This window comes from Mustelus asterias, chromosome 29, assembly GCF_964213995.1.
Source record: "Mustelus asterias chromosome 29, sMusAst1.hap1.1, whole genome shotgun sequence".
Lineage (NCBI taxonomy): Eukaryota > Metazoa > Chordata > Chondrichthyes > Carcharhiniformes > Triakidae > Mustelus > Mustelus asterias.
This window is the reverse complement of record NC_135829.1, coordinates 19,086,382-19,111,716: the sequence shown is the minus strand read 5'-3', so window position 1 is coordinate 19,111,716 and position 25,335 is coordinate 19,086,382. Positions and strand designations below refer to the sequence as shown.

General features: G+C 44.7%; 1 protein-coding gene across 1 annotated transcript in view; it reads left to right on the top strand.

Moving 5' to 3' along the window:
• Positions 1–515: 515 nt before the first annotated feature.
• trip4 (thyroid hormone receptor interactor 4) overlaps positions 516–25,335 on the top strand; it is a 119,257-nt gene continuing 94,437 nt past the window's right edge. The window contains exons 1-5 of the mRNA XM_078200158.1: positions 516–680; positions 5,714–5,883; positions 6,825–6,961; positions 21,287–21,499; positions 23,309–23,393. Of these exons, the coding sequence (XP_078056284.1) occupies positions 592–680; positions 5,714–5,883; positions 6,825–6,961; positions 21,287–21,499; positions 23,309–23,393 (694 nt within the window). The 5' untranslated portion in view covers positions 516–591. The remainder of the gene's footprint in view (positions 681–5,713; positions 5,884–6,824; positions 6,962–21,286; positions 21,500–23,308; positions 23,394–25,335) is intronic.

The window sequence follows — 25,335 nt, the reverse complement described above, 5'->3', positions numbered from 1 at the left end:
AGGCCTGTTCCTGTGCTTTAAAGTTCCTTTGATCTTTAAAGAAAGGATTTTTGGTATCCTTTCTTTGTGACTAAGTAGTATAATTGTTTTTTCCCCTTTAAGCCCCTCTCTCTTAAACAAGGCTGAACCCACCTGATGCCTACGCCAACCTTAATAACTGCTGGTCTATCCAGTCATCTTCATGCTGCTTTGTGATCTGGAGCTCCCAGTTTGAGAAACATTGTGCATTGACTTGAATCCAGCCCTGAAGTTAGAAGGACCAAACATTTTTGAGATGTCATAACCCTTTTATGGTATTGTCACCGTCATTAGAATGCATTGATTTATTTAATGCAATCTGTTTTGTTCCTGTATCTTTCATTAATCAGGCTTTCTGTGTCCAGAGGGTAAAGGTTGATGGTTTGAATGAGGGAAGGGCTTGGATTTCTTGGAGATCGGAACGTTAATGCGGAGCCGGCGCTGCCGCTGGGAACAACCGGCGGACTGGACCGTTTGCGTGTGTGGCGTGCGCGGGGGAAAGTTTCCGGGTGGATCTGAGCCGGGTTGATTGGCCGCTGCCGGGAATGAGGGCGGTGGGAGAGGCGAAGGAAGATGAGTGGTGAGATGGAGTCTCTTCTGCGCTGGTGTCAGGAGGAGCTGGTTCGGAAATTTAGTCTGGAAGTGAACGAGGAGCTGATTCAGTAAGTGACAGCTGCCGGCCGCAATCTCCAGTGGCGACAGCGGTATAAACAAAGTCTCAGGTGGTTTGGCCTGGAGTTCAGCTGCTTCCCCTGGCCTAGGCTTCTCCATCCTCCTCCTCCTTTAGCTCCTGCCCCTCTGCTTCACTTCCCTCCCCCATCACTCCTTTTGCTTTATAAAGAGTTTTTGAGGTAAAAGAAATTTAAACTGGCAACAAAGTTGTAAAGTCGACAAGGCAATAGTTACAACATCTTTGCTGTTATTTGTGTGATAGCTGGACTCCAAGTCCTTTGGAGTCTTTGGAGAAGACAGCTCTATCTTGTCTCAGAAAATTTGACTGAAGTGCCAAGCTCGGAGGTAATGACAATGTCGACACAGCTAAATTTAGTCTTGTGGACTGCCCAAGAAGGGATTCTTCACGGAACTGAAGTTTGCTAAACATCCTTATCCTGGATAAAAGTTGACACAGGGTCATCTGGACTCGAAATATCAGCTCTTTTCTCTCCTTACAGTTGCTGCCAGACCCGCTGAGATTTTCCAGCATTTTCTCTTTTGGGATCCTTATACTGATCTGTTCTAACACTCTAAGAGTTTTCTAAGGGTTGACCCTCAAAACAATTGACATTTCATTTGACTATGATGTTTGTGACAAATGGCAAGGAAATGATTCACAATGGCACGACAAAACTTGAAGTGAGTGAAGTTAGCTAAAGACAACTGAGGATAGATCACCTCTCTGGTCAATTTGGCTCTGACACCCTGTGTTTGGGAAAAGATTCTTGTGAAAATCAAATTGTGCAGCGAGAACTGTCAAGTTGTCTGAAGTGGAGAGGGCTCAGGCTGTCACCAACAAAGCCAGCATTTATTGCCCATCCCTTATTGCTGTGAACTGACTAGTTTGGTAGGCCATTTCAATAGGTAGTTTAGAGTTAACTACATCGCTGTGGATTTGCAATCACATGTAGGCCAAACTGGCAGATTTCCTTCCCCAAAGGGCATTTGCAAACCAGATGTGTTTTTACAACAACCATTAATAGTTGTCATGGTTACCGTTACTGAGCCCAGCTTTATATTCCAGATTTATGAATTGAATTTAAATTCCACCAGCTGCTGTGGTGGGATTTAAACCCGTGCCCCCAGAGCATTGACCTGGACTTCTGGATTACTAATGCATTAACATTGCCACTACACCATTGTATGTATAAAGTTGCATTTATAGAGTGGTTACCAAACAAAATGTTGCAATATTGGAGAGCAGGGATGATCCTTGGTCAAAGAGGTACATTTTAAGGGGTGTCTTGAAGGAGGCAGCAGGAACCGAGAGTTTTAAGAAGGAGATTCCAGGGCTTAAGTTCTTGGCAATTGAAGGTGTAGCTGCCAACTGTGGCCCAATTGAAATCAGGGATGCACAGGAGGCCAGAATTACTGAAGCACAGGGATTTCAGGGTTGTCAGACTGGACAGAGGTGGATTTACACTTCGTGGTGCCCCGTGTGCACCTTCATTTCTGCCCCCCTCCCCCTGTGAAATCACACCCCTCCCGACTCAAGCCTCCCGACTCAACCCACCCTCTCCCCAGAGAATGCAAAGTTGGAAGACAGAAAAATACACATTGATCACTGCTTATTGACTTGTAATCATAGAAATCATCATAGAAACCCTACAGTGCAGAAGGAGGCCATTCGGCCCATCGAGTCTGCACCGACCACAATCCCACCCAGGCCCTACCCCCACATATTTACCTGCTAATCCCCCTCTAACCTACGCATCTCAGGACTCTAAGGGACAATTTTTAACCTAGCCAATCAACCTAACCCGCACATCTTTGGACAGTGGGAGGAAACCGGAGCACCCGGAGGAAACCCACGCAGACACGAGGAGAATGTGCAAACTCCACACAGACAGTGACCCGAGCCGGGAATCGAACCCGGGACCCTGGAGCTGTGAAGCAGCAGTGCTAACCACTGCGCTACCAGTGGTTGTAAAACACGCCTATATGAATAATTGCTGAATTGAAATCCAAGCTTGCCTCTTGTCAGAATGACGGTAAAGATGGTAAATATTACGATACGAGTCTTGAGGTGAGCAAACGTGGAACTTGCTGATGAGCAACGAGATGGAAAAATCAGCCAATGGCATCACTGCAGCACAGGCCAGTGCAGGACAGAATGAGACAATCCAGTGCAGGGGCAAATACTCCAATCAACAAGATGTATATGCTACCATTCAATATATTTCACAGAGTCTCATTCAGTTTCAAAAATAAAAGTTAACTTCCTTTCATAAAATCAGAGAAGTTATTGCCATAAATTCACGCGAGTGGTGTGTCCAGTGAGTCCGAGTCCAATATCAGTGGCTCTATCTGTAGGATTCTGTTCTTTGTCGTAGAGATTTTCTTAAGGTTGGTCTGGAGAGCGAACTACCAGCTGCAGCCATTACATAAGACAGCAATGGTCCATTTTGAAAAACAGAATTTAAGCAAGAGAATGTAAAAGAGACATATTTTAAAGATTTTCTTGCTTCATCTCTTATTGGCATGGAAATTTGGAGAGCTTTATTCTACATATTTTTCTACAAAATCATCAATTACCTTATCGTAGGTAAAAATCATGTAAAGACACACTTTCAGTTGTCAGTATTGCTGAACTTGTCAAATGTTCCTGACTCATCGTATTTTGCAAATAATTTTTAATTCTTCAATACAGAAAAAGAGCATTCACCGGAAGTATTTGTGACGGGTATTGTTAAAATATTTTCAGAATGGTTTCCATATTTGGAAAGGTGGCCTGCAAACCGTCGCATACATGTCTGTACAAATGAGCTGGTGATCTCGAAGCACAGAGCTCACCATTATCGGAGAATGTCAAACTCCACACAGACAGTGACCCGAGGCCGGAATTGAACCCGGGTCCCTGCCACTGTGAGGCAGTGGTGCTAACCACTGTGCCATTGTGCCGCCCGACCCTCGCATACACTCCACCACCACTACCCCCTCCCCCCCCCCACACACACACACACACACACTCACTAGTATGCAACCCAACCCCCTCCCACACTGTCTTCCCCCCACATCCTCAGGTTCTTTTTTTCCCCTTCCCCTCCATCCCCTCAAAGTCTCCCCCCAACCCCTCTCACACACTCCCATTTTCACTCACCTTGCCTGAGGTATGGTGATCCTCAGGTTAAATCACCACCAGAGAGCCCTCCCCCCTCAAAGGGGGAGCTTATGGTCATCTGGGACTATGGCGACTTTACCTTTTTATACTAAAAGGGTAAATTCAAAATGAGGAAGGTAGTGGAACCAGTTAGTATTGATTCGTTCAAAGTAAGCTTTGGAGTTCTTACAGAAATTAACATTTTGGGAATATTGTACATGTGCAACTTGAGACATGATGAGCAGGCGCGGTGGCACAGTGGTTAGCACTGCTGCCTCACAGCACCAGGGACCCGAGTTTGATTCCCGGCTTGGGTCACTGTCTGTGTGGAGTCTGCACGTTCTCCCCGTGTCTGCGTGAGTTTCCTCCGGGTGCTCCTGTTTCCTCCCACAGTCTGAAAGAGGTGCTGGTTAGGGTGCGTTGGCCGTGCTAAATTCTCCCCCGGACAGGCGCTGGAGTGTGGCGACTAGGGGGTTTTCACAGTAACTTCATTGCAGTGTCAATGTAAGCCGACTTGTGACATTAATAAATAAACCTTAAAAGCTAAACAAGTGGAGTGTGCTTAGGCGAAACTGGTAACTCTGGATCTATTGTTTTTAAAACTCCACTATCGGAGATTTCCTCAGCTCCTATCTCAGTCTGTAATAAACTAATTGACAGAGATTGGTTGTACAATTCTGCCATTCTCATTGCATGATGTAAGCTAAGGAAATTGGGAACAAGAGGTGGCCATTCAATTCTTCAAGCCTCTTCTGCCATTCAATTAGATCAGAGCTAATCTGTATCTCAGTTCCATTTACTTTCCTTCCCCCTCATCTCTCTTGATGCACTTAATAAGCTCAATTGCCCTGCAACCTCCACAGTCTTCGGGAACAGTTGAGATTTCCAGATTTCAACTTCCCTTTGTGTGAATAAATGCTTTCTGATTTCATTCCTGAATTCCTCAGCTCTAACTTTAAGATTAGGTGGGCCTTAGGCTTTTTTTCATCTGCTCGATCCTGTGCTCACAGTGTTATGTCATGGAGGTGTGCCTCTGAGTTTGAGGATAAATGTAATTATAACCCGTACTGTTTGTGTCACAGGATTGCTTGAGGTTTTGAAAGTAAATTAATTCAATTCCCTGATACCCTGACGACAAACTTTCAATTCCTTCTCCCTCCATTCCCCTACTATACACAACATGTATAACAAAATGACAAACGGTCATGAACGAAGCCCTGACCATCACGTGAACCAGCCTCCCATCCATTGACTCTGTCTACACTTCTCGCTGCCTCCGCAAAGCAGCCAGCATAATTAAGGACCTCATGCACCCCGGACATTCTCTCTTCCAGCACCTTCCGTTGGGAAAAAGATACAAAAGTCTGAGGTCACATACAAATCGACTTGAGAACAGCTTCTTCCCTGCTGCCATCAGACATTTGAATGGACCTACCTTATATTAAGCTGATCTTTCTCTACACCCTAGCTATGACTGTAACACTACATTCTGCACTCTCTCCTTTCCCCCTCTATGTACGGTATGCTTTGGGCATGATGGTTAGCACTGCTGCCTCACAGCGCCAAAGACCTGGGTTCAATTCCCAGCTTGACTCACTGTGCAGAGTTTGCATGTTCTCCCTGAGTCTGCGTGGGCTTTCTCCAGGTGCTCCAGTTTCCTCCCACAGTCCAAAGATGTGTGGGTTAGGTGCATTGGCCATACTCAATTGCTCCTGAGTGTCAGGAGGACTAGCAAGGGTAAATGCATGGGGTTATGGGAATAGGGCCTGGGTGGGTCAGTGGTCGGTGCAGACTCGATGGGCCGAATGGCCTTCTCTACTGTAGGGATTCTATTCTACATGTGACAATAATAAATCAAAAACATGTATTTTATTCACCCAGATATATCCTATCGATTGAGAGTGCAGAGGAAATTGAAGATTACGTCGCTGACTTGGTTCAAGGGACTGAGGGGAAGAAACGGGCTTTCATTGATGAACTTCTGAAAAGGTGGAAGAAATCACAAGAGTCAGTTGCTGCCGGACAAGTGCAGTTATACAGAAAAAAAGATGGTGTGTCCAATTCCAACAGTTAAAACTCATAGCCCTTAAATTGGCTAATTGGCTAAAGTCTCAATTTGCAAACTAATAAAGACAGAAAGTACTGGAAAAACTGTGCGGAGTTTCCGCGTTCTCCCCGTGTCTGCGTGGGTTTCCTCCGGGTGCTCAGGTTTCCTCCCACAGTGCAAGAATGTGCAAGTTAGGTGGATTGGCCATGCTAAATTGCTCCTTAGTGTCAGAGTAAATTAGCAAGGTAAGTACATGGGGATAGGTCCTGGGGTGGGATTGTTGTGGGTGCAGGCTCGATGGGCTGTGGGGATTCTATGAACTCAGCAGGTCAGGCAGCACCTGTGGAGAGAGAAAAACAGAGTTAGTGTTTCAAGTCCAGTACGAGTCGTCTTCCGGTTCTGAAGAAGAACCAAAACGTTAACTCTCCGTTTCTCTCTCCACAGATGCTGCCTGACCTGCTGAGTTTTTCCAGTATTTTCTTTGTTTCAGATTTCCAGCATCTGCAGTGTTTTGCTTTTATTTTAAAAGCTGTGAGGTTGTTCCTGACACCTATTCTAATGAATTCAATTTTTAAGGCGGGGGTTAAAAGAAAAACCCTCTGAACAGTTTCCACATGCTTTTCCACTCCAAAGCAGTGTTAAGGGAGTGCTGAATTGTTGAAGGTGCTGTCCTTCAGATGGGATGTTGAACCAAGGTTTAACCAGAGCAGTTCCCTCCTGTATCGTGGTCAGTTTTTATCCTGCAAACTACATTGCTGGCATAGATTGTTTTGACAAGATGACATTATTGGTTGTGAAGAGCTTGCTATGTACAAATTGGCTGCCACATTTCCTACACTGTAACAACGACTCAACTTCAAAACGTACATTATTGGCTGGAAAGCACTTTGGGAAGTCCTGAGGTTGCGAGAGGTGCTCTCTAAATGCCAACCTGTCTTTCTGTAGAGGTTCCAGATTCATCGAAAGCTGGCGACCAGCTCAAGAAGTCCAAGCGGAAAGGCCGGAACAAGCAAGAACCATTGCTTGTGTCGGAGAGTCAGCACCCAGCCGAAGAGGTTAAAACACCCATGGATCTGGTAAAGGTAAGTGCTGAAGGCAACAAACATTTTTATGTCTGTTGACTAAATGAAAAATGATGATAAAAACTCTGCCTTTTCTACATTGTGCTGTACCAGTGTTGAGCATTCCCTGGCTGGGCAGAGGAGAATAATTGGCAGTGCCCCATGGCTTGACTTTACTTTAGCATCCCAGTCAGTTTGAGAAAATACAGAAGGAATACATTCAGCCCCTCAAACCTGTTCTATGCATCAACTCATTTACTTGCTTTCCTCCATCTTATTTGATTTCCAGGCATGACAAAAATCTTTCAATATTGGTCTTGAAAATTTCAATTGTCTCAGCATCCACAATCTTTTCAGAGGAAAGAATTCCAGATTTCTGCTACACTTTGTGGGAAAAAAGCACTTCCGGTTTTCCTCCTGAATGATCCAGCTCAAATTTGATCCTGTTATGGATTCTCCCACCAAAGGAAATTTCCAGTTGTATTCAAGAGGCGGCTGGATATAGCACTTGGGGCAAATGGGATCAAAGGTTATGGGGAGAAAGCAGGTTAGGCTATTGAGTTGGACGATCAGCCATGATCGTGATGAATGGCAGAGCAGGCTCAAAGGGCCGAATGGCCTCCTTCTGCTCCTATCTTCTATGTTTTTATTTCAATTCACTTCCCACTTCGAGTGGTGCACTAAGGCAGACTTTCATCTGTTTCCATGTCTCATAATTCCTGGACAGGTTGCTAGTCTGTCACCAGGGGGTTTATAGCTTGAGGGGTGCCATTCCACAATGAGCATGGCTGACCAGGAGTCTCTCCCGCTCTTACTGTCAGCCATTGGCGTGTTGGGAAGGATTTTGACGCACTGAACCTATTTGGCTGCATTATGAACCCATCTTCCTTCGTCGTCAAGTCCTGGGGTGGGTCTCGAACCCGGAGCTTCTGGCTCAGAGGCAGGGACACTAACCCACTGTGCCACAAGACCTTCACCAAAAGAAATCGTGGTTTTTAATTGGCCTTCATATATGGGGCAGTACAGTAGCACAGTGGTTAGCACTGCTGCTTCACAGCGCCAGGGACCTGGGTTTGATTCTCGCTTGGGTGACTGTCTGTGTGGAGTTCTCCCCGTGTTTGCGTGGGTTTCCTCCCACAGTCTGAAAGACGTGTTGGTTAGGGTGCATTGACCTGAACAGGTGCCGGAGTGTAGCGACTCGGGGAATTTCACAGTAACTTCATTGCAGTGTTAATGTAAGCCTTACTTGTGACTAATAAATAACTTTAACTTTATCATTTTAAGCACTTCAATTACAACACCATCTGCCAGAGTTTTGATTATTCTGCCGATATCACTTTATAACTTGTGGCTAGTTGCTCCTTACTAGTGTCATCTACTAGATAACAGAAGGTTCCAGTTAGATTTAATGATGGTCTTTCCATAAGCAGATACTATAAATTTTCAAAAATGTACATTAAAATAATATCAACTTTAGGTGAAGTTTTAGGTTAGTGTCATCTACAAAGTTCAATATACAACTCTCTCTTCCTGCATCCAGATCTTTGATATAAATGGTGAAAAGCTGCGGCGCCCTGGTGAACCCCAGTTGTTATATTCCACCAATCGGAGTCCATTTCTTTACAGTATTCCCTGTGCCATACTTCACAACCTATTACCAACTAATATCATGAGGTTGCCTCCAATTTCACCCACTTTCAATTATCTCTTCTGTGAAACCTTATCAGAAACCATCTGGATATCCATGTAGACAAGATTCAAGACTCTCTCGTCAACCATATCATTGATTGCTTAAAAATCCATTAGTCAGACATGACTTACTCAAATCAGTGGTAACTCTCTTTGATCAGCTCACACTTGTTTAGGTTCTCAATCACATTGTCCCTGATGATAAATTCCAGTAATTTCCTCATCTGATAAACTGTAGGGCCTGTCATTACCTGGTTTCTCCCTCCCTCCCTTCTTGAATAATGGAGTGATCGTTGCAGTTATTACTCCTTAAGCACATTTCCTGAACCTTCGGAAAGTTATGTTTAGGGCACTTGCAATTTCCCGACCTATTCCGTTTAATATTGAGGTAGAAACCATAGTGTTATAGGTTTGTCTATCCTAAATCCCATTACTTTTTCCATTACCATTCTGCCACTCCCTTATTATTCATTATAGCCATGCCTATATCTATCTTTAATGGGCCCACATTATTTTACATGCTTTCTTTAATATATTTATGTAAGGTTTTGCTTTTGGCTTAATATCCCTTGTAAGTTTGGTCATATTCCTTTTTTGTACGTCATCACTCTGTGTATGGCTTTTGCTCTTTAGAACTCTCCTAGTCTACTGAATTTCCACTTTTTCCTGTATTTGTGTAAATTTTTTCGAAATTAAACGAGAATTTCCCTCAGCTTTTAAAAATGTGTTGCATCCTGTGAGAGTTGCAAGCAGAAGCTCCCTACTGAGAGTGTTGAAATCGATGGAAAACACCATTAAATTCTGATGCCAGAACCACAGCAAAGATAGATTTTTCTTGATTGTTCCTTTGTTTATTTTTCTTTTTCAAAACTTCACCTAACGTTGATATTATTTTAGTGTACATTTTTGAAAATTTATAGTATCTGCTTATGGAAAAACCATCATTAAATCTAACTGGAACCTTCTGTTATCTGTAAAATCCAGTTATCTAAATTCATCGTAGAATCCCTACAGTACAAAAGGAGACCATTCGGCCCATCTGGTCTGCACCGACTCTCCGTCATCGTAACCAGGCCCATCCCCACGCCCTTTTCCCGTAACCCCATGCATCTACCCCACGAATCCCCCTAACCTACACATCTGTGCACACGAAGGGGCAATTTAACATGGTCAATCCATCTAACCTACACATCTTTGGACCATGGGAGGAAACCGGAGCACTTGGAGGAAACGCACGCAGACACGGGGAGAACATGCAAATTTCACACAGACAGTGACCCAAGGCCAGAATTGAACCCGGGTCCCTGGCACTGTGAGGCAGTTGTGCTAATCACTGTGCCACCGTGCTGCCGTTCTTTTTACCCTTTTATGTCTACTGATAACAGAGATGTGACAAGAAAACATTGGTTGCTGTGCTTTGAACATTGTAAGGCAGAATAAGTTTGAGATGAGATAGTCCTAGCCTTTTTTGTTAATTTATTTACCAATATTGGTTGCCCCTAACTGCACCATTTCAACAAATTTGAAAATGATAAATTGGGAGCTTGTGTTTGGGTTCAAGCTGTATAATCTGTCAGATTTATTGTGCTGCTTTTATTATGTTGCTCTCTTGCCACCTGTCTGCTGGCCCTGACCCAAGGTGCTGCCTCCTTACCCGGATGCCGGTCAGAGATCAGCCTTCATGGTGGATGCTGGCAGGCAAGGTGACTATGGGGAGCATGACAGTCCAAGCTAGATGCCCATCTGTGCACTTCAGACAGGGCCAATGTCAGAAATCCGGAACCCTGGAAAAACAACGAGGAGGAGAGATGCAGATGATTGTTTGTATTCATAGAATCCCTACAGTGCAGAAAGAGGCCAGTCGGCCCATCGAGTCTGCACCGACCGCAATCCCACCCAGGCCCTACCCCCATATCCCTACATATTTACCCACTAATCCCTCTAACCTACGCATCTCACGACACTAAGGGGCAATTTTAGCTTGGCCAATCAACCTAACCCGCACATCTTTGGACTGTGGGAGGAAACCGGAGCACCCGGAGGAAACCCACGCAGACACGGGAGAATGTGCAAACTCCACACAGACAGTGACCCAAGCCGGGAATCGAACCCAGGTCCCTGGAGCTGTGAAGCAGCAGTGCTAACCACTGTGCTGCAGTGTCGCCCGTATTGTGGAGCTGGAGGGGAGGACATGATGATCTGGAATACACTGCTTTAAACGGATTCAATAATAACTTTCCAAAGGAAATTGGATTGATATTTGAAGGGAATAAAGGTTGGTGTAAAGTGCAGGGTAGTGGGTCTAATTGGATAAGAGCCAGCTCAGACACAATGGGACCCCTGCTGTCCTGTAAGATTGTATTTTTCCGTAACCTGGCTGAAGCCGGTTAACTCTCTTCAACGGACCCTAGTTATTCTTTGGGTCTGTGGCTGAACTGGATTATTGTACTGAGGGAGCAGTACTATTTCACATGCAAGCTGATTCATAGAGTCATAGAGGTTTACAGCATGGAAACAGGCCCCTCGACTCAACTTGTCCATGCCGCCCTTTTTTTTAAAACCCCCTAAGTCCCAATTGCCCGCATTTGGCCCATATCCCTCTATACCCAACTTACCCATGTAACTGTCTAAACGCTTTTTAAAAGACAAAATTGTACCCGCCTCTACTACTACCTCTGACAGCTTGTTTCAGACACTCACCACCCTCTGTGTGAAAAAATTGCCCCTCTGGACCCTTTTGTATCTCCCCTTTCACTTTAAACCTATGCCCTCTAGTTTTAGAGTCCCTTACCTTTGGGAAAAGATATTGACTATCTAGCTGATCTATGCCCCTCATTATTTTATAGACCTCTATAAGATCACCCCTCAGTCTCCTACGCTCCAGAGAAAGAAGTCCCAGTCTATCCAGCCTCTTCTTATAACTCAAGTCCCAGTAGCATCCTAGTAAATCTCTTTTGCACTCCTTCTAGTTTAATAATAACCTTTCTATAATAGGTAACCAGAACTGTACACAGTTCTGGTCACCCTTTTGTGACTTTGCTTTCTGTATTTTTTAATCAAGCCTGCGTTTGTGCTGTGATGATGTGGAGATGCCGGCGTTGGACTGGGGTAAACGTTAAAACTCTTACTTTGTGCTGTGACACAGTAAGAAGTCTCACAGCATCAGGTTAAAGTCCAACAGGTTTATTTGGTAGCAAACACCACTAGCTTTCGGAGCGCTGCTCCTTCGTCAGGTGAGTGAGAGTTCTGTTCACAAACAGGGCATATAAAGACACAAACTCAATTTACAGAATAATGATTGGAATGTGAGTCTTTACAGCTAATCAAGTCTTAAAGGTACAGACAATGTGAGTAGAGAGAGCATTGAGCACAGGTTAAAGAGATGTGTATTGTTTCCAGACAGGACAGTTAGTGAGATTTTGCAAGTCCAGGCAAGTCGTGGGGGTTTCAGATGGTGTGACATGAACCCAAGATCCCGGTTGAGGCCGTCCTCATGTGTGCGGAACTTGGCTATCAGTCTCTGCTCAGTGACTCTATTGGCGTGTGTCGTGAAGGCCGCCTTGGAGAACGCTTACCTGAAGATCAGAGGCCGAATGTCTGTGACCGCTGAAGTGTTCCCCAACAGGAAGAGAACAGTCTTGCCTGGTGATTGTTGAGCGGTGTTCATTCATCCGTTGTCGTAGCGTCTGCATGGTTTCCCCAATGTACCATGCCTCGGGACATCCTTTCCTGCAGTATATCAGGTAGACAACGTTGGCCGAGTTGCAAGTGTATGTACCGTGTACCTGGTGGATGGTGTTCTCACGTGAGATGATGGCACCTGTGTCGATGATCCGGCACATCTTGCAGAGGTTGCTGTGGCACGGTTGTGTGGTGTCGTGGTCACTGTTCTCCTGAAGGCTGGGTAGTTTGCTGCGGACAATGGTCTGTTTGAGGTTGTGCGGTTGTTTGAAGGCAAGAAGTGGGGGTGTGGGGGTGGCCTTGGCGAGATGTTCGTCTTCATCAATGACATGTTGAAGGCTCCGGAGGAGATGTCGTAGCTTCTCCGCTCCGGGGAAGTACTGGACGACGAAGGGTACTCTGTCCACCGTGTCCCGTGTTTGTCTTCTGAGGAGGTCGGTGCGGTTTTTCGCTGTGGCGCGTTGGAACTGTGGATCGATGAGTCAAGCGCCATATCCTGTTCTTATGAGGGCATCTTTCAGCGTCTGGAGGTGTCTGTTGCGATCCATCTCATCTGAGCAGATCCTGTGTATACGGAGGGCTTGTCCGTAGGGGATGGCTTCTTTAACGTGGTGGAAGCTGGAGAAGTGGAGCATCGTGAGGTTATCCGTGGGCTTGCGGTACAGTGAGGTGCTGAGGTGACCGTCCTTAATGGAGATGCGTGTGTCCAAGAATGCAACCGATTCCGGAGAGTAGTCCATGGTGAGTCTGATGGTGGGATGGAACTTGTTGATGTCATCATATAGTTGTTTCAGTGATTGTTCGCCATGAGTCCAAAGGAAGAAAATGTCATCGATGTATCTCGTGTATAGCATCGGTTGTGCAGTGACACCAGGGGGAGCACTTGCTGCACATACACAGACGAGGTGGCATCTCCATCTCTTCATGTCTAAGTGAGGTGCATTTCAGCGCAGCTCTGCTTCCTGTCGCCTAAACATCCATTGTTGGTGTCTCATAACTTTCACCTTTACCACAAACATTTAAAAACTTTATTTATGATGGCATTTAAAAAAAATTTAAGTTAACTTCATTTGTTTGAATAGACGACGGGACAGCACTGATACGAGTTTTAAAATGGTTTCCTTTTATTGAACGGAACTTAAAATATTAACATGACAGAAGCGAAAAGAAAAAGCAAACTTGGAGACTGGCTTCTACTGCCAGTCCCTGTACTGAACTTGAACACACTGAATGGATCTCGAAAACAAACTGAAAAAACACGCACTAAAATCCAAACTATATTTCAACTAGTATCTTGTTATTGGAAGTGTTTTTCACAGTCTGTCTCCATCTTAGAAAAACAACCCTTGCAGTTGCTGTTATGGGAAGCTGTTGTTTGCCTGCATTGTGTACCCTTCAGGAATGCAGTCAATTTTTAGCTAACCCTTCTGATTCTACATGTAGTCAAGTTAGCTGCAATTGTTCAGCTTAGCCGAGTTAGCTGCATAGGCAGAAATATCTTAAAATTAAGTCTTTGCATAGACTGAAGCAAACAGGGCTAAGCATGCATAGGATCTCTCAGTAATGTTTGTAAATTATTGAAGCAATATATATTTCAAATACAAAAACAGAAAATGCTGGAAAATCTCAGCAGGTCTGACAGCATCTGTCTGACAAAGGGTCGTCTTGACTTGAAATGTTGGCTCTATTCTCTCTCCACAGATGCTGTGATTGCCACTCCCATTATCTAGCAGCTGAGCTAGCTTGCCTGTGTAGAAACTCCTTGAACTTGTGCAGTTTGTTCACCAAAAATGCTGTGTTTGTTTGTGAGGACATTTCAGAGATCTGTGATCTAAGGGAGGCACGGTGGCACAGTGGTTAGCATTGCTGCCTCACAGCACCAGGGACCCGGGTTCAATCCCGGCCTCGGGTGACTGTCTGTCTGTGTAGAGTTTGTATGTTCTCCCTGTGTTTGCATGGGTTTCCTCCAGGTGCTCCCCAGTTTCCTCCCACACTCCAGATGTGCGGGTTAGGTGCATTGTGCATGCTAAATTGACCCTAGTGTCAGGGGATTAGCAGGGTAAATATGTGGGGATAGGGCCTGGGTGGGATTGTGGTCGGTGCAGACACATGGGCCGAATGACCACCTTCTGCACTGTAGATTCAATGAAAGTCTTCTATAGAAATATAAATAGTGAAAGGGTGGTAAAATGAAGAGACGGGCTGACTAAGGACCAACAAAGGGATTTGTGCATGGAGGCATGGGATGAGGTATTTTAAAAAAATAATTTGCCTCTGTCTTTATCAAGGGAGGTCTACCCAGGCCACGATGAAAGAGGAGAGAATTAATACAATAGAAAGATTCATAGTTGATGAGGTGGAGGTACTGGATAGGGTGCCCATACTTGGAGTTGATGAGGCATCAGGACCAGATGAGATGCTTCCAAGGATATTGAGGGAAGGAGAATGGAAATTGCAGAGGCACTGGCCATAAATTTTCAGCCTTCTTCAGACTTGGAGGTAGTGCCAGAAGACTACAGGATTGCAAATTTTCCATCCTTCTTCCATTAAAGGTGCAGAGATAACCCCAGCAACTGCAAACCAGTCCATTTAACCTCGGTGGTGGGGAAATTTCTACAAGCAATCACTTGGCACAAAAGATAGTCACAGGGACAAATGTGGGTTTGTTAAGGATAATTCAGGTAAACCAGTTGGTTGAGGGGAAAATTGTGTTTACTGAACCTTCTGGTGCCTTTTGAGGAGTTAACTGATTGGGTTGGTGAGGGTTAGGCTGTTGGTGTGGTGTACATGGATTTCCAAAACACATTTGATGCAGTACTGCACGACAGGCTTGAGAAAAGTTATAGCTCACGGAACAAAAGGAACAGCAGCAAAATGGATACGAAATTGGCTGAGTGACAGAAAACAGTGAGTTTAGTGGTTAATAAATGTTTCTCAGGCCTGAGAAGGGTTTGTAGTGGAATTCTCCAGGAGTCCGTGTTGGACCCTTTGTCTGCCAATCTATATTTAAGACTTCAACCTTTGGTGTACGGGTCAACATTTCAAAATTTGTGGAGTATACGAAACTTGGAAGCATTGTAACCTGTGGGGAGGTAGTGTAGAACTTCAAAAGAACAGAAAATCTCAGCAGGAATGACTGGGAAATTTTAGCCAATATAAAGTAAAGGGACAATTTTAAATGGGGTGCATGAAAAGAAGGATGTATATGTGCATATATCATTGAAAGTGGCAAGAAAGGTTGAGAGAACAACATCCTAGGCTTCATTGACAGGTGCATAGTGTAATAAGAACAAGGAGGTTATGCTGGACTTGTATAAAACACTAGTTAGGCTCCATCTGAAGTTTTGTGTGCAGTTTTGGGCGCCACAGTTTAGGAAGGATGTCGATACACTGGAGAAGTGCGGAAAAGATTCAAGAGAATGGTCTCAGGGATGAGGAATGTCAGTTACGATCAGTTGATAGATTGGAGAAGTTAGGACTCTTTTCCTTGGAGAAGGCCGATTTTGATCGGAGTATTCAAAATCATGAGGAGGCTGGACAGAGTAGATGGAGAGAAAAGCAAATTATTGCGGATGCTGGAATCTGAAACCAGAAGAGAAAACGCTGGAAATTCTCAGTAAGGATCTGTGAGGAGAGAAAGGAGCTGATGTTTCAAGTCCTGATGACCCTTTGTCAAAGCTAAGAGGCATAAAAAGTGGGAGATATTTATACTGTAGGGGGAGGGAATGAAAGTTGAGTCATAGCCACAGAAACCAGGGAAAAAGGCTGCTAATGGCTGTCCCAGAGAGAGAATAAAGAGTGTGAATGGCCAAATGGCAGAGAGGCTGTAAACTGTGACGGATGAAGATGTTGAGGGAGGGGGGGAGAAATGGGACAGAGGTAGAATGTAGAAAAGGGGAAGTGGGGGGAAAGGTAAGGGAAGGGGGATGAAGTAGGGGGGAAAGAGTTGGGGGGGGGAAGAAAAATGAAGAAAGACAATAAACAAATAAAAGGCAGAGAACAGTAAAAATTTAAATAAAATAGAATGAAAACAAAGTGATGGAGGTGGGGGAGAGCTAATTATCTGAAGTTGTTGAATTCGATGTTGAGACCAGAAGGTTGTAAAGTGTCTAGTTGGAAAATGAGATGCTGTTCCTCCAGTTTGTGTTGAGCTTCACTGGAACATTGCAGCAGGCTAAGGACAGACATGTGGGCACGGGAGCAGGATCGTGTGTTAAAATGGCACAAGCAACCGGAAGGTCAGGGCCCTGATTGCGCACAGACCGAAGGTGCTCAGAAAAGTGCGATTGGTAGATGGGGAGAAACTGTTCCCACTCACAGGACTGAAAGGTTTGTCATATGAGGAACGGGTTTGGGTCTATGCTATGGAGTTTAGAAGGATGAGGGGAGGATCTAATTGAAACTTACAGAATACTGAGAGGCCTAGATAGAGTGGATGTGGAGAGGATGCTTCCACTAGTGGGAGAGACTAGAACTCGAGGGCACAACCTCAGAGTGAAGGGACGCTCCTTTAAAACTGAGGTGAGAAGGAATTTCTTCAGCCTGAGGGTGGTGAATCTGTGAAACTCATTGCCACAGAGGGCTGTGGAGGCCAGGTCATTGAGTGTCTTTAAGACAGAGATAGATAGGTTCTTGATCAAAAAGGGATCAAGGATTATGGGGAGAAGACAGGGGAATGGGGATGGGCATCATATCAGCCGTGGTTGAATGGTGGAGCAGACTATGGGCTGAATGGCCTAATTCTGCTCTTATATCTGATGGTCTTATGGTCTTGAAAGGACTGAGAACGAAAGGCAAAGTGATTGGCAAAAGAAACAAAGACGACATGAGGAAAAACATTTTCATGCAGCGAGTGGTTAGGATTTGAAATGCACTGCCTGAAGAGTGAGGTGGAGGCTGGTTCAATGGAAATATTCGAAAAGGAATTCCGTTTGAGTATTGCGGAAAAAAGAGACATAATGAAGCTTTTCATCGTGCCATCATCAGGACAGACGCAAAAATACCAAATTTCAAAGGGAGCAACAATTTATACTGCATGAGATAAAAGTGCGATTGTTAGGCAAGTGGACTGAGGTGTTGCCATGGAGAACATAACCAGGGAAAGTTTATCCCCCATGCTTTTATTTAATTGAAAAAGGCGCAATGCCTGGTTCTATTCTTTCTATTTGCAAAGGAGTGGGCCCTGCATATGAATATATATACAGCTTCTAGCAAACATAACTGAGCCACACTGTGAACTCGACTGATGGTCTTAAATTGGTTGCTGGTGTAATCTTGCAAAATCACATCTAATGTTGGACACTATGTTCTTGAGTTTTGCAAGCACGGGCTGGTTGAGTGCGGTCAGTATGCTTCTTGTTACAAACAGATGAATAGAAATGGTGTTTGAGAGGATCTTGGGTAGCTGTCCTGACGAATGCAAGATAAAAGGATTCGACAGCATGTCTTTTTTTTCCAGCAATACCCAAGTTCTGTACTACCAAACAACTATTTGCATACCTGAGATAGAGGAATCAGATTGTTATCTGAAAAGGAAGAATGTGCAGAGTTATGGGGACAAGAATCCCTACAGTGCAGAAGAGGCCATTCAGCCCATAATGTTTGCATCGACTTTCCAAAAGAGTGTTCTACCTAGGTCCAATCCCAACCCTAAACCCGTAGCCCTGCATATTAATCATGGCCAATCCACCCAACCTACACGTTTTGGACTGTGGGAGGAAACCCACGTAGACGCGGGAGAACTTGCAAACTCCACACAGACAGTCACCCAAGGCTGGAATTGAACCTAGGTCGGTGGAGCTGTGAAGCAGCAGTGCTAACCACTGTGCCACTTTGTCTCCTCTGCTGTAATGAATCTGTGACTTGGACTTTCCCAGAGAGCATGGAATCAGCCAAGCCGCAAAACATTCTTCAGAATTGCTTTGAAAGCTAGCAGAAGATGCTCTTAACTGGTTATTTATCTGTGACTAGCACCTTTGTTAGTTCCTATATCCCGCAAATAATGAAAGCTGGCTGCTGGGAGCAGTCACTTGAAATTGTATTTGGGATGCAGACACTGACGTGAATGTAAGGGGTGATGATGTCTGAGGATCGAGTGGTACGGGTATATATGGAGCTGTGTATATTCTTTGAAGAAAGAATATACACAACTCCATATATTCGGGGTGGCACGGTGGTACAGTGGTTAGCACTGCTGTCTCACAGCGGCAGGGACCTGGGTTCAATCCAGGCCTCGGGTCACTGTCTGTGTGGAGTTTGTATGTTCTCCCCATGTCTGTGTGGGATTCCTCCGGGTGTTCCGGTTTCCTCCCACAGTCCAAAGATGTGCGGGTTAGGTTGATTGGCCATGCTAAGTAGTCCCTTAGTGTCAGGGAGATTGGTGGGGTAACTATGTGGGTTTACGGGAGTAGGGCCTGGATGGGATTGTGGTCAGTGCAGACTTGATGAGCCAAATGGCCTCCTGTTACTGTAGGGATTCTATGAAAGACCTGCATCAAAATGAGTTACGTTGTTGAAGCAATGTGATTGGTAATTTCTAATAAATGAAGCAAGATGGGGTCTGCAACATTCAAAACATGTGATTGGATATGGTCTCGTTGGCATAGAGATGTAATAGTTATTTGGTAAGTCGTCTCCCTATCCCCCTCAATGTGCAATGTTGCATCAATCATTGTGAAAAGTGCCATTCTACCCATGGAAAATGCACCTGCATAATTTGAGCAATGGTTGCAAGCTTGCAGCTGGGACTTTGAGCTCTTTCACAGGGAGCACATTTTTAATCTTTCTCTTGCCTTCTTCCTCACTCCCCCTCATTATTATCTGATTGTATCATTTTTACCTTCCCCCCCCCAGAGCCCATAAAAACATTTCACTCGGTAAACAGTTTCCCCTCCCAGAAGGGGAAGAAAACGAAGTTCTTTCTTTCTTTGAATGTTGCATTGAGTTCTGGTTCACTGGGTCGGAGCATGGTAAAAGTGCAGCTCCCCTGAGCGATGTGATTTTGCTGTGACAGAGAAAGTTTGAACATTGGGTGGGTGTAATGCCCTAACTATATCAAGGGTTGTGGGTTTTAACGAAAAGAAAAGATGTGGGTTTGCACACACATTCAAATAACACACACACAACAGGTTTATTCTAAGAGCTCTGGTTTGCGTAGAGTACAAACTAAATTAAAGCACAGCCTCTGCAACACCCCAATGACATCACTATCAAATCATGTGATCAGCTCTGAAAGCAACTTGCAACCACTTAAAGATAAAACAGCGGGAAACACCTGACTGTACCAGTCTCTGCGAGTTAGAATCATAGAAACCCTACAGTACAGAAAGAGGCCATTCGGCCCATCGAGCCTGCACCGACCACAATCCCACCCAGGCCCTACCCCCATATCCGTACATATTTTACCCGCTAATCCCTCTAATCTACGCATCCCAGGACGCTAAGGGGCAATTTTAGCATAGCCAATCAACCTAACCCGCACATCTTTGGACTGTGGGAGGAAACCGGAGCACCCGGAGGAAACCCATGCAGACACGAGAAGAAACTCCACACAGACAGTGACCCAAGCCGGGTATCGGGAACATTGGCAGCTCCATACAAACAGGCAGCTGTACTCCTCAGCTTAATGGCAGCACTGTTGGGCAAAGAGGGTAAAGCTGGAGTGAACCAAGTTAAACTTACTCATTTAAAAATAAAACAACATTTCTCCCTTTAATTGACCCCAATCTGACCATGAGACTCCTTCCAAACTTTTCCAAAAAGTTGACAACACCAGAAAACATTTGTTAGCTCTGTTAGATGGTCGAAAATGCTTTTTATAAATGAGTGTTTTCTGCACAAATTCATGCTTCTTTCTGAAGATTTCCTCCTAGAATTCTCTCACTATTGCCATCAAGTTAACCAACACAGATGCAAGAACCAATTAGAGCAAAGCTCCCTCGGTGCATCGGAGATTAGGAGTGCGGGTTGCAAGCAATCCATGATGCGGCACCTGGAGATTTTTGCACGCTTTGTAAATAATTTCAATATTGTGCCCTTGTGATAACCCTTCACCACTCAGTTTCTGTTCCAAGATTCAGGCATTTCTGCTTTGCCCTCACTGGGAGGAGTGAGACACTGTTCTTGGAGGGATTCCTTATGATTCAATTAACTTCCGTGGTACTCCAGAGATGTGGAAAGTGATATGTTTATTATGTCCCAAAGTTGTGCAGCAGGGATTGAAAACGTCATACAGGGATGTGAAGATACAAGCCAGTGATTTTCACACTGTGGCTAAAGCAAAGTGACTGTTGAGAACAGCTGCTTATTGATCAAGGTTAGATCTGCAGCTCAGTTGGTTGCATCCTCTGTTCTTAACTGAGGTTGTGGGTTCAAATCCCACTCCAGCGCATAAAATCTACACAGATACTGTGCAGGACTGAGGATGTGCTGCGCTGCCCGAGGTGCTGTCTTTGGTGTGAGACTTTAAACGGACGCGCCGTCTATTCTTGCAGGTGAAGATAAAAGATCATACAGCACTGCTGGAAGAAGAGCAGGGGAGTTCTCCATGGTGTCTTGGGCAATATTTATCCCTTAATCAACATCACTGGACAGTTTAAAGTTTACTGATTTAGCAAGTAGGCTTACATTAACACTGCAATGAAGTTACTGTGAAAATCCCCTAGTCGCCACACTCCGGTGCCTGTTCGGGTTACACTGAGGGAGAATTTAGCATGGTCAATGCACCTAACCAGCACGTCTTTCGGACTGTGGGGGGGAAAACTGGAGCACCCGGAGGAAACCCATGCAGACATGGGGAGAACGTGCAGACTCCGCGCAGACAGTGACCCAAGGTGGGAATCAAACTCGGGTCCCTGGCACTGTGAGGACAGTGATTACCTGGTCATTTATCCCATTGCCGTTTGTGGGAGCTTGCTGTGTAAAAATTGGCTGCTCTGTTTTCCATATTACATGTTCTACTTCTGTTTTTTTAACCAGGTGCAGGAAGCTAATTCTGCATCCACGAAGAAGACAAAGTACCTGTCCCTGTACACAAAGGAGGGTGAGGACCGACTTGCTGTTATTCTCCCTGGCCGTCATCCATGTGAATGCTTAGGACAAACGCACAAACTCATCAACAACTGCCTAGGCTGTGGCCGCATTGTCTGCATGCAGGAGGGGTCTGGACCCTGCCTGTTCTGTGGAACACTGGTGAGTGAGCAATGCTCTCCAATGGGTAGTGAGATATTCTGTGCTTGTACACCTGATGGAAGGAAGGGAGTACTCTGCCTTTGTATTGATTAAGACATATGGAATTGCCAGTTGTCTTTCGGACTTCTATGGAACATATTAATTCAGTTCAAATGATTCTCACAAGAGCTACATATACCTTATGATATGTTCTTGAACTGTATGGGTCAGGAAGACCCCTGATCCATTCCGTAGTCTGCATTGGGTTACCTGTTTTCAGATAAGAAATGGTTCAGAGAGGGAAAGGGTACATCAAATCGACTAACAATGAAATATGGCCAATTTGCACTTTGCCGTTCATTGACCTTAGCTGCTAACTGTGTGTGATAGGAAATCCCTGGTGGGTGTACTGGAGCTCATGATTGGATACCAAAATGGCCATTTTGAGGTCTTGTAAGGTTATTGATAGAGAATGGAATCCACCTTGAATCAGCTCCTCAGCAGAAAGAGAAGAGATCAGGAAGAATGCTTTGGGGAGTGTTAATTAGTAGGAGTATAAGAATTCAGGAAGTTTCTTTTTCCCTACCTGTTTGACATTTTTACCCTAAACAATAATTGATTTGATGAGATGAATCTGTCTCGGTCTATGAACCTGACAATGTGAGCTCATTGAGTTGTACTCATTCATCCCAGATGCTTCAGCAATGTCTAATTTAGGTACATTTATTAATTGTGCATGTTCTCAATGGCGGCATGCCAGACGAGTGTACTGTGGAACATGATGTCTTCATTGGATTACTGTTTGTACCATTTATCATACTGTAGAACTGTGAGTGTTTTGATTTGAACAGTCTTTTTGGAGCCAGACGTCTCCACAACCTGTTCAATGGTCATCAAACAAATGACACCACTTGCACCTGAAAATGCCTTTGGCACAGTGCATAGGCTTCATTGTATTTGCAGAAGTGGTTGTACCTTGATAGTCTTTTGTAGAAAATGATACACTGTATTTGTTTTCTGTCCAGAAATGAGCGAGATGGTGCTTTCCCAGACCTTGACTTTAAGATGTCCTTCATGTAATGACACTTATGTGGCACCTACGCAATAAGCAGAGCAAATTTGTGCCATTTCTGTCCATTGAAACTCGAAGCTCAATATGCTTAGGAACATTTTTTAAAAGATTAATTTTCAAATTCTTCTTTCTAAGAATAGTGAGGCAAAGCTTTGAATGGGTATTTGGAAATCTGGAAGTAAGTTGGTTTCTGTGACCTGATAAAGTGTAAGGAAATCTTGCCAAGCTTCCTTTTGCATAGGAAAAGAATAAGGGCACCTGGAAGAACAGATACGCATGACATTGAGTTTTGCAACACAAAATAGGCCATTCAGCTCGGCTATTCCAAGCCAACATTTCGGTGTTTGTGACCTGAGGGTCACAAGTGGGAACGTTTTTGTTATGTCCGACCTATCAAACATTTCATTATCTTCAACAGGTCATCCCCCAGCCCTCTCTTCTCTGGACAAAAGTACTCTTGCTGTTAACTCCAGTAATTGCATGTGAAGAAAAAAATATGTTTGAAGCCACTCTTACTTTGAACAGGTTTATTCTCCAAACAGGCTCTTTCTGTTCCCTATATCCAACCGTTCCAGCTTTGTCCATCTATAACTGAGCCCAATGTTTATCACCTGCCTTTAACATTGCAATTGGTTCAACAAAATAATTGCCAAAGGGTGAAATTGCTGATACATTGACACCTGCTTCTTCAGCCTTTCCTGATACAGGTAACCCCTCACTTCTTGCGTCGTTCCTTGATCTCAACGTATCTTTTGCAGGTCTGTACCAAAGAAGAGCAAGAGATCCTTGTCCGTGACTCAAACAAGAGTCAGAGATTGCGCAAGAAGCTCATGGGGACTCCAGGTTAGTTATTTGCTGTTGCTGTATATTTGATAAATTGGAAATATTTATTGGTGTTCTCCGTTGAATCTGTTTAAGGTTGGTATGTCATCAACCTAGGCGGATCCGAAGTCCTGAGTTCAGTGCTTGGTTTGTTGTAAATGAGCTGAGTTTAGTTGTGGTGCAGGGATCATGCTGCGACTTACCTTGTGTCTCCCAGGGCAATGCACATCCCAGCAACATTTGGCCCAACTGATCTTTGTTGGATTTTATGCTCCGTCCAATCCTCCTGCCTTTCTTCATTTAGCCCTATCAGCAAAACCTCCTATAATCTGTCTCTCCCTTGTGTGTTTATCCAGCTTCCTCTTAAATCATCTTTTTAATTTGTCTCAACTATTCAATGTCGCAACAAACTCCACATTATATAACCACTCATTGGCTAAAAAAGTTTTTCTGAAATTCCCTATTGCATTCGTTAGTGTCTTATATTTATGGCGTGTAGCTTTGGATTTGTCACGAGTGGGTATAACTTCTCTACATTCATCCCATTGAACCCTGTTATAATCTTCTGATGATCTGTGATCTCCACTGCAATGTTGTAACATATGGAGCATTATTTTGGGTCTAATGCCCCTGTTACAGACAGTAAGGTGGGGCTATGCATGCGTGTGTGCACACGTGTCTGACACTTGTGTTGTTCAGAAGAATAATTCTACAGTTTATAATGTTTTGCTCTTTGACATTATGATCGGAATAGACCTTTGCACAAATGCTTCTACTTAGCTGAAGGTCCCTGTCAACTATTTATCCAATTTTTTCAATGTTATTACAGATTCTACTTGCACAGCTCTATCAAGCACGCACTTCCACTCACTATTATTTTTTTCCTTTATTCTTTTACGGGATATGGGTGTCATTTCACTGGCACCATTTGTTACCCATCCCTACTCACCCTTGAAAGCAGTTATGAGTCAACCACATTGCTGTGGGTCTGTAATGTAGTCACATATAGGCCACCCTGGAATAGGATCAGGGCGGCACGGTAGCACAGTGGTTAGCACTGCTGCTTCACAGCTCCAGGGACCTGGGTTCGATTCCCGGCTTGGGTCACTGTCTGTGTGGAGTTTGCACATTCTCCTCGTGTCTGCGTGGGTTTCCTCCGGGTGCTCCGGTTTCCTCCCACAGTCCAAGGATGTGCGGGTTAAGTTGGTTGGCCATGCTTAAAAGCAAATTGCCCTTCGTGTCCTGGGATGCGTATGTTAGAGGGATTAGTGGGTAAATATGTAGGGGTATGGGGGTAGGGCCTGGGTGGGATTGTGGCCGAATGGCCTCTTTCTGTACTGTGGGGTTTCTGTGATTTCTAGGATCGCATATTGCCTTAACTAAAGGGCATTAGTGAGCCAGTTGAATTTTTACTGCAATTGATGATAGTTGGCATGTTCTCATTACTGAGACTAGCCTTATAATTCCAGATTTATTAATTGAATTTATATTCCACCAATTTGAGCTGTCTCACTGAAACCCCCTTCGTGCCATTCCACTCTGCATGTCAGAACGCCCTGCACGGGATGGCGGCTCCATTGTCCTCCTCAATGCTGTTGCGCCCTGACTTGCTGTTCAGAGGTGGCAGGGCCCCCCCTGGTGTTTTGGATCTGTAGTTGGGAGTCTTCCCCTTTTCCATCAGGAATTTAGCGTGGAAGGGTGCACGCACCAGCCCAATGCAACAGAGGATTGAGTTGGTTCATGGAGTCCCAGGCTGCCTGTATTTTCTGTAGCCTTAAGGAGTCTGTGTTCCACATGTAAGCTGATTTTCCAGGTTGCCGCCCCCATTTCCACTATTTTTAGAGAGCTGCTGCTCCTCAAGCCATTAACGGTCCAGGCTGCAGGTGGTGGGGGGCAGGGTGGAGTCATTCGGCCCGACTGCCTTCCTCTTTACTGTGCTTAGGTCTGTGCCTGGGTGTCCTTG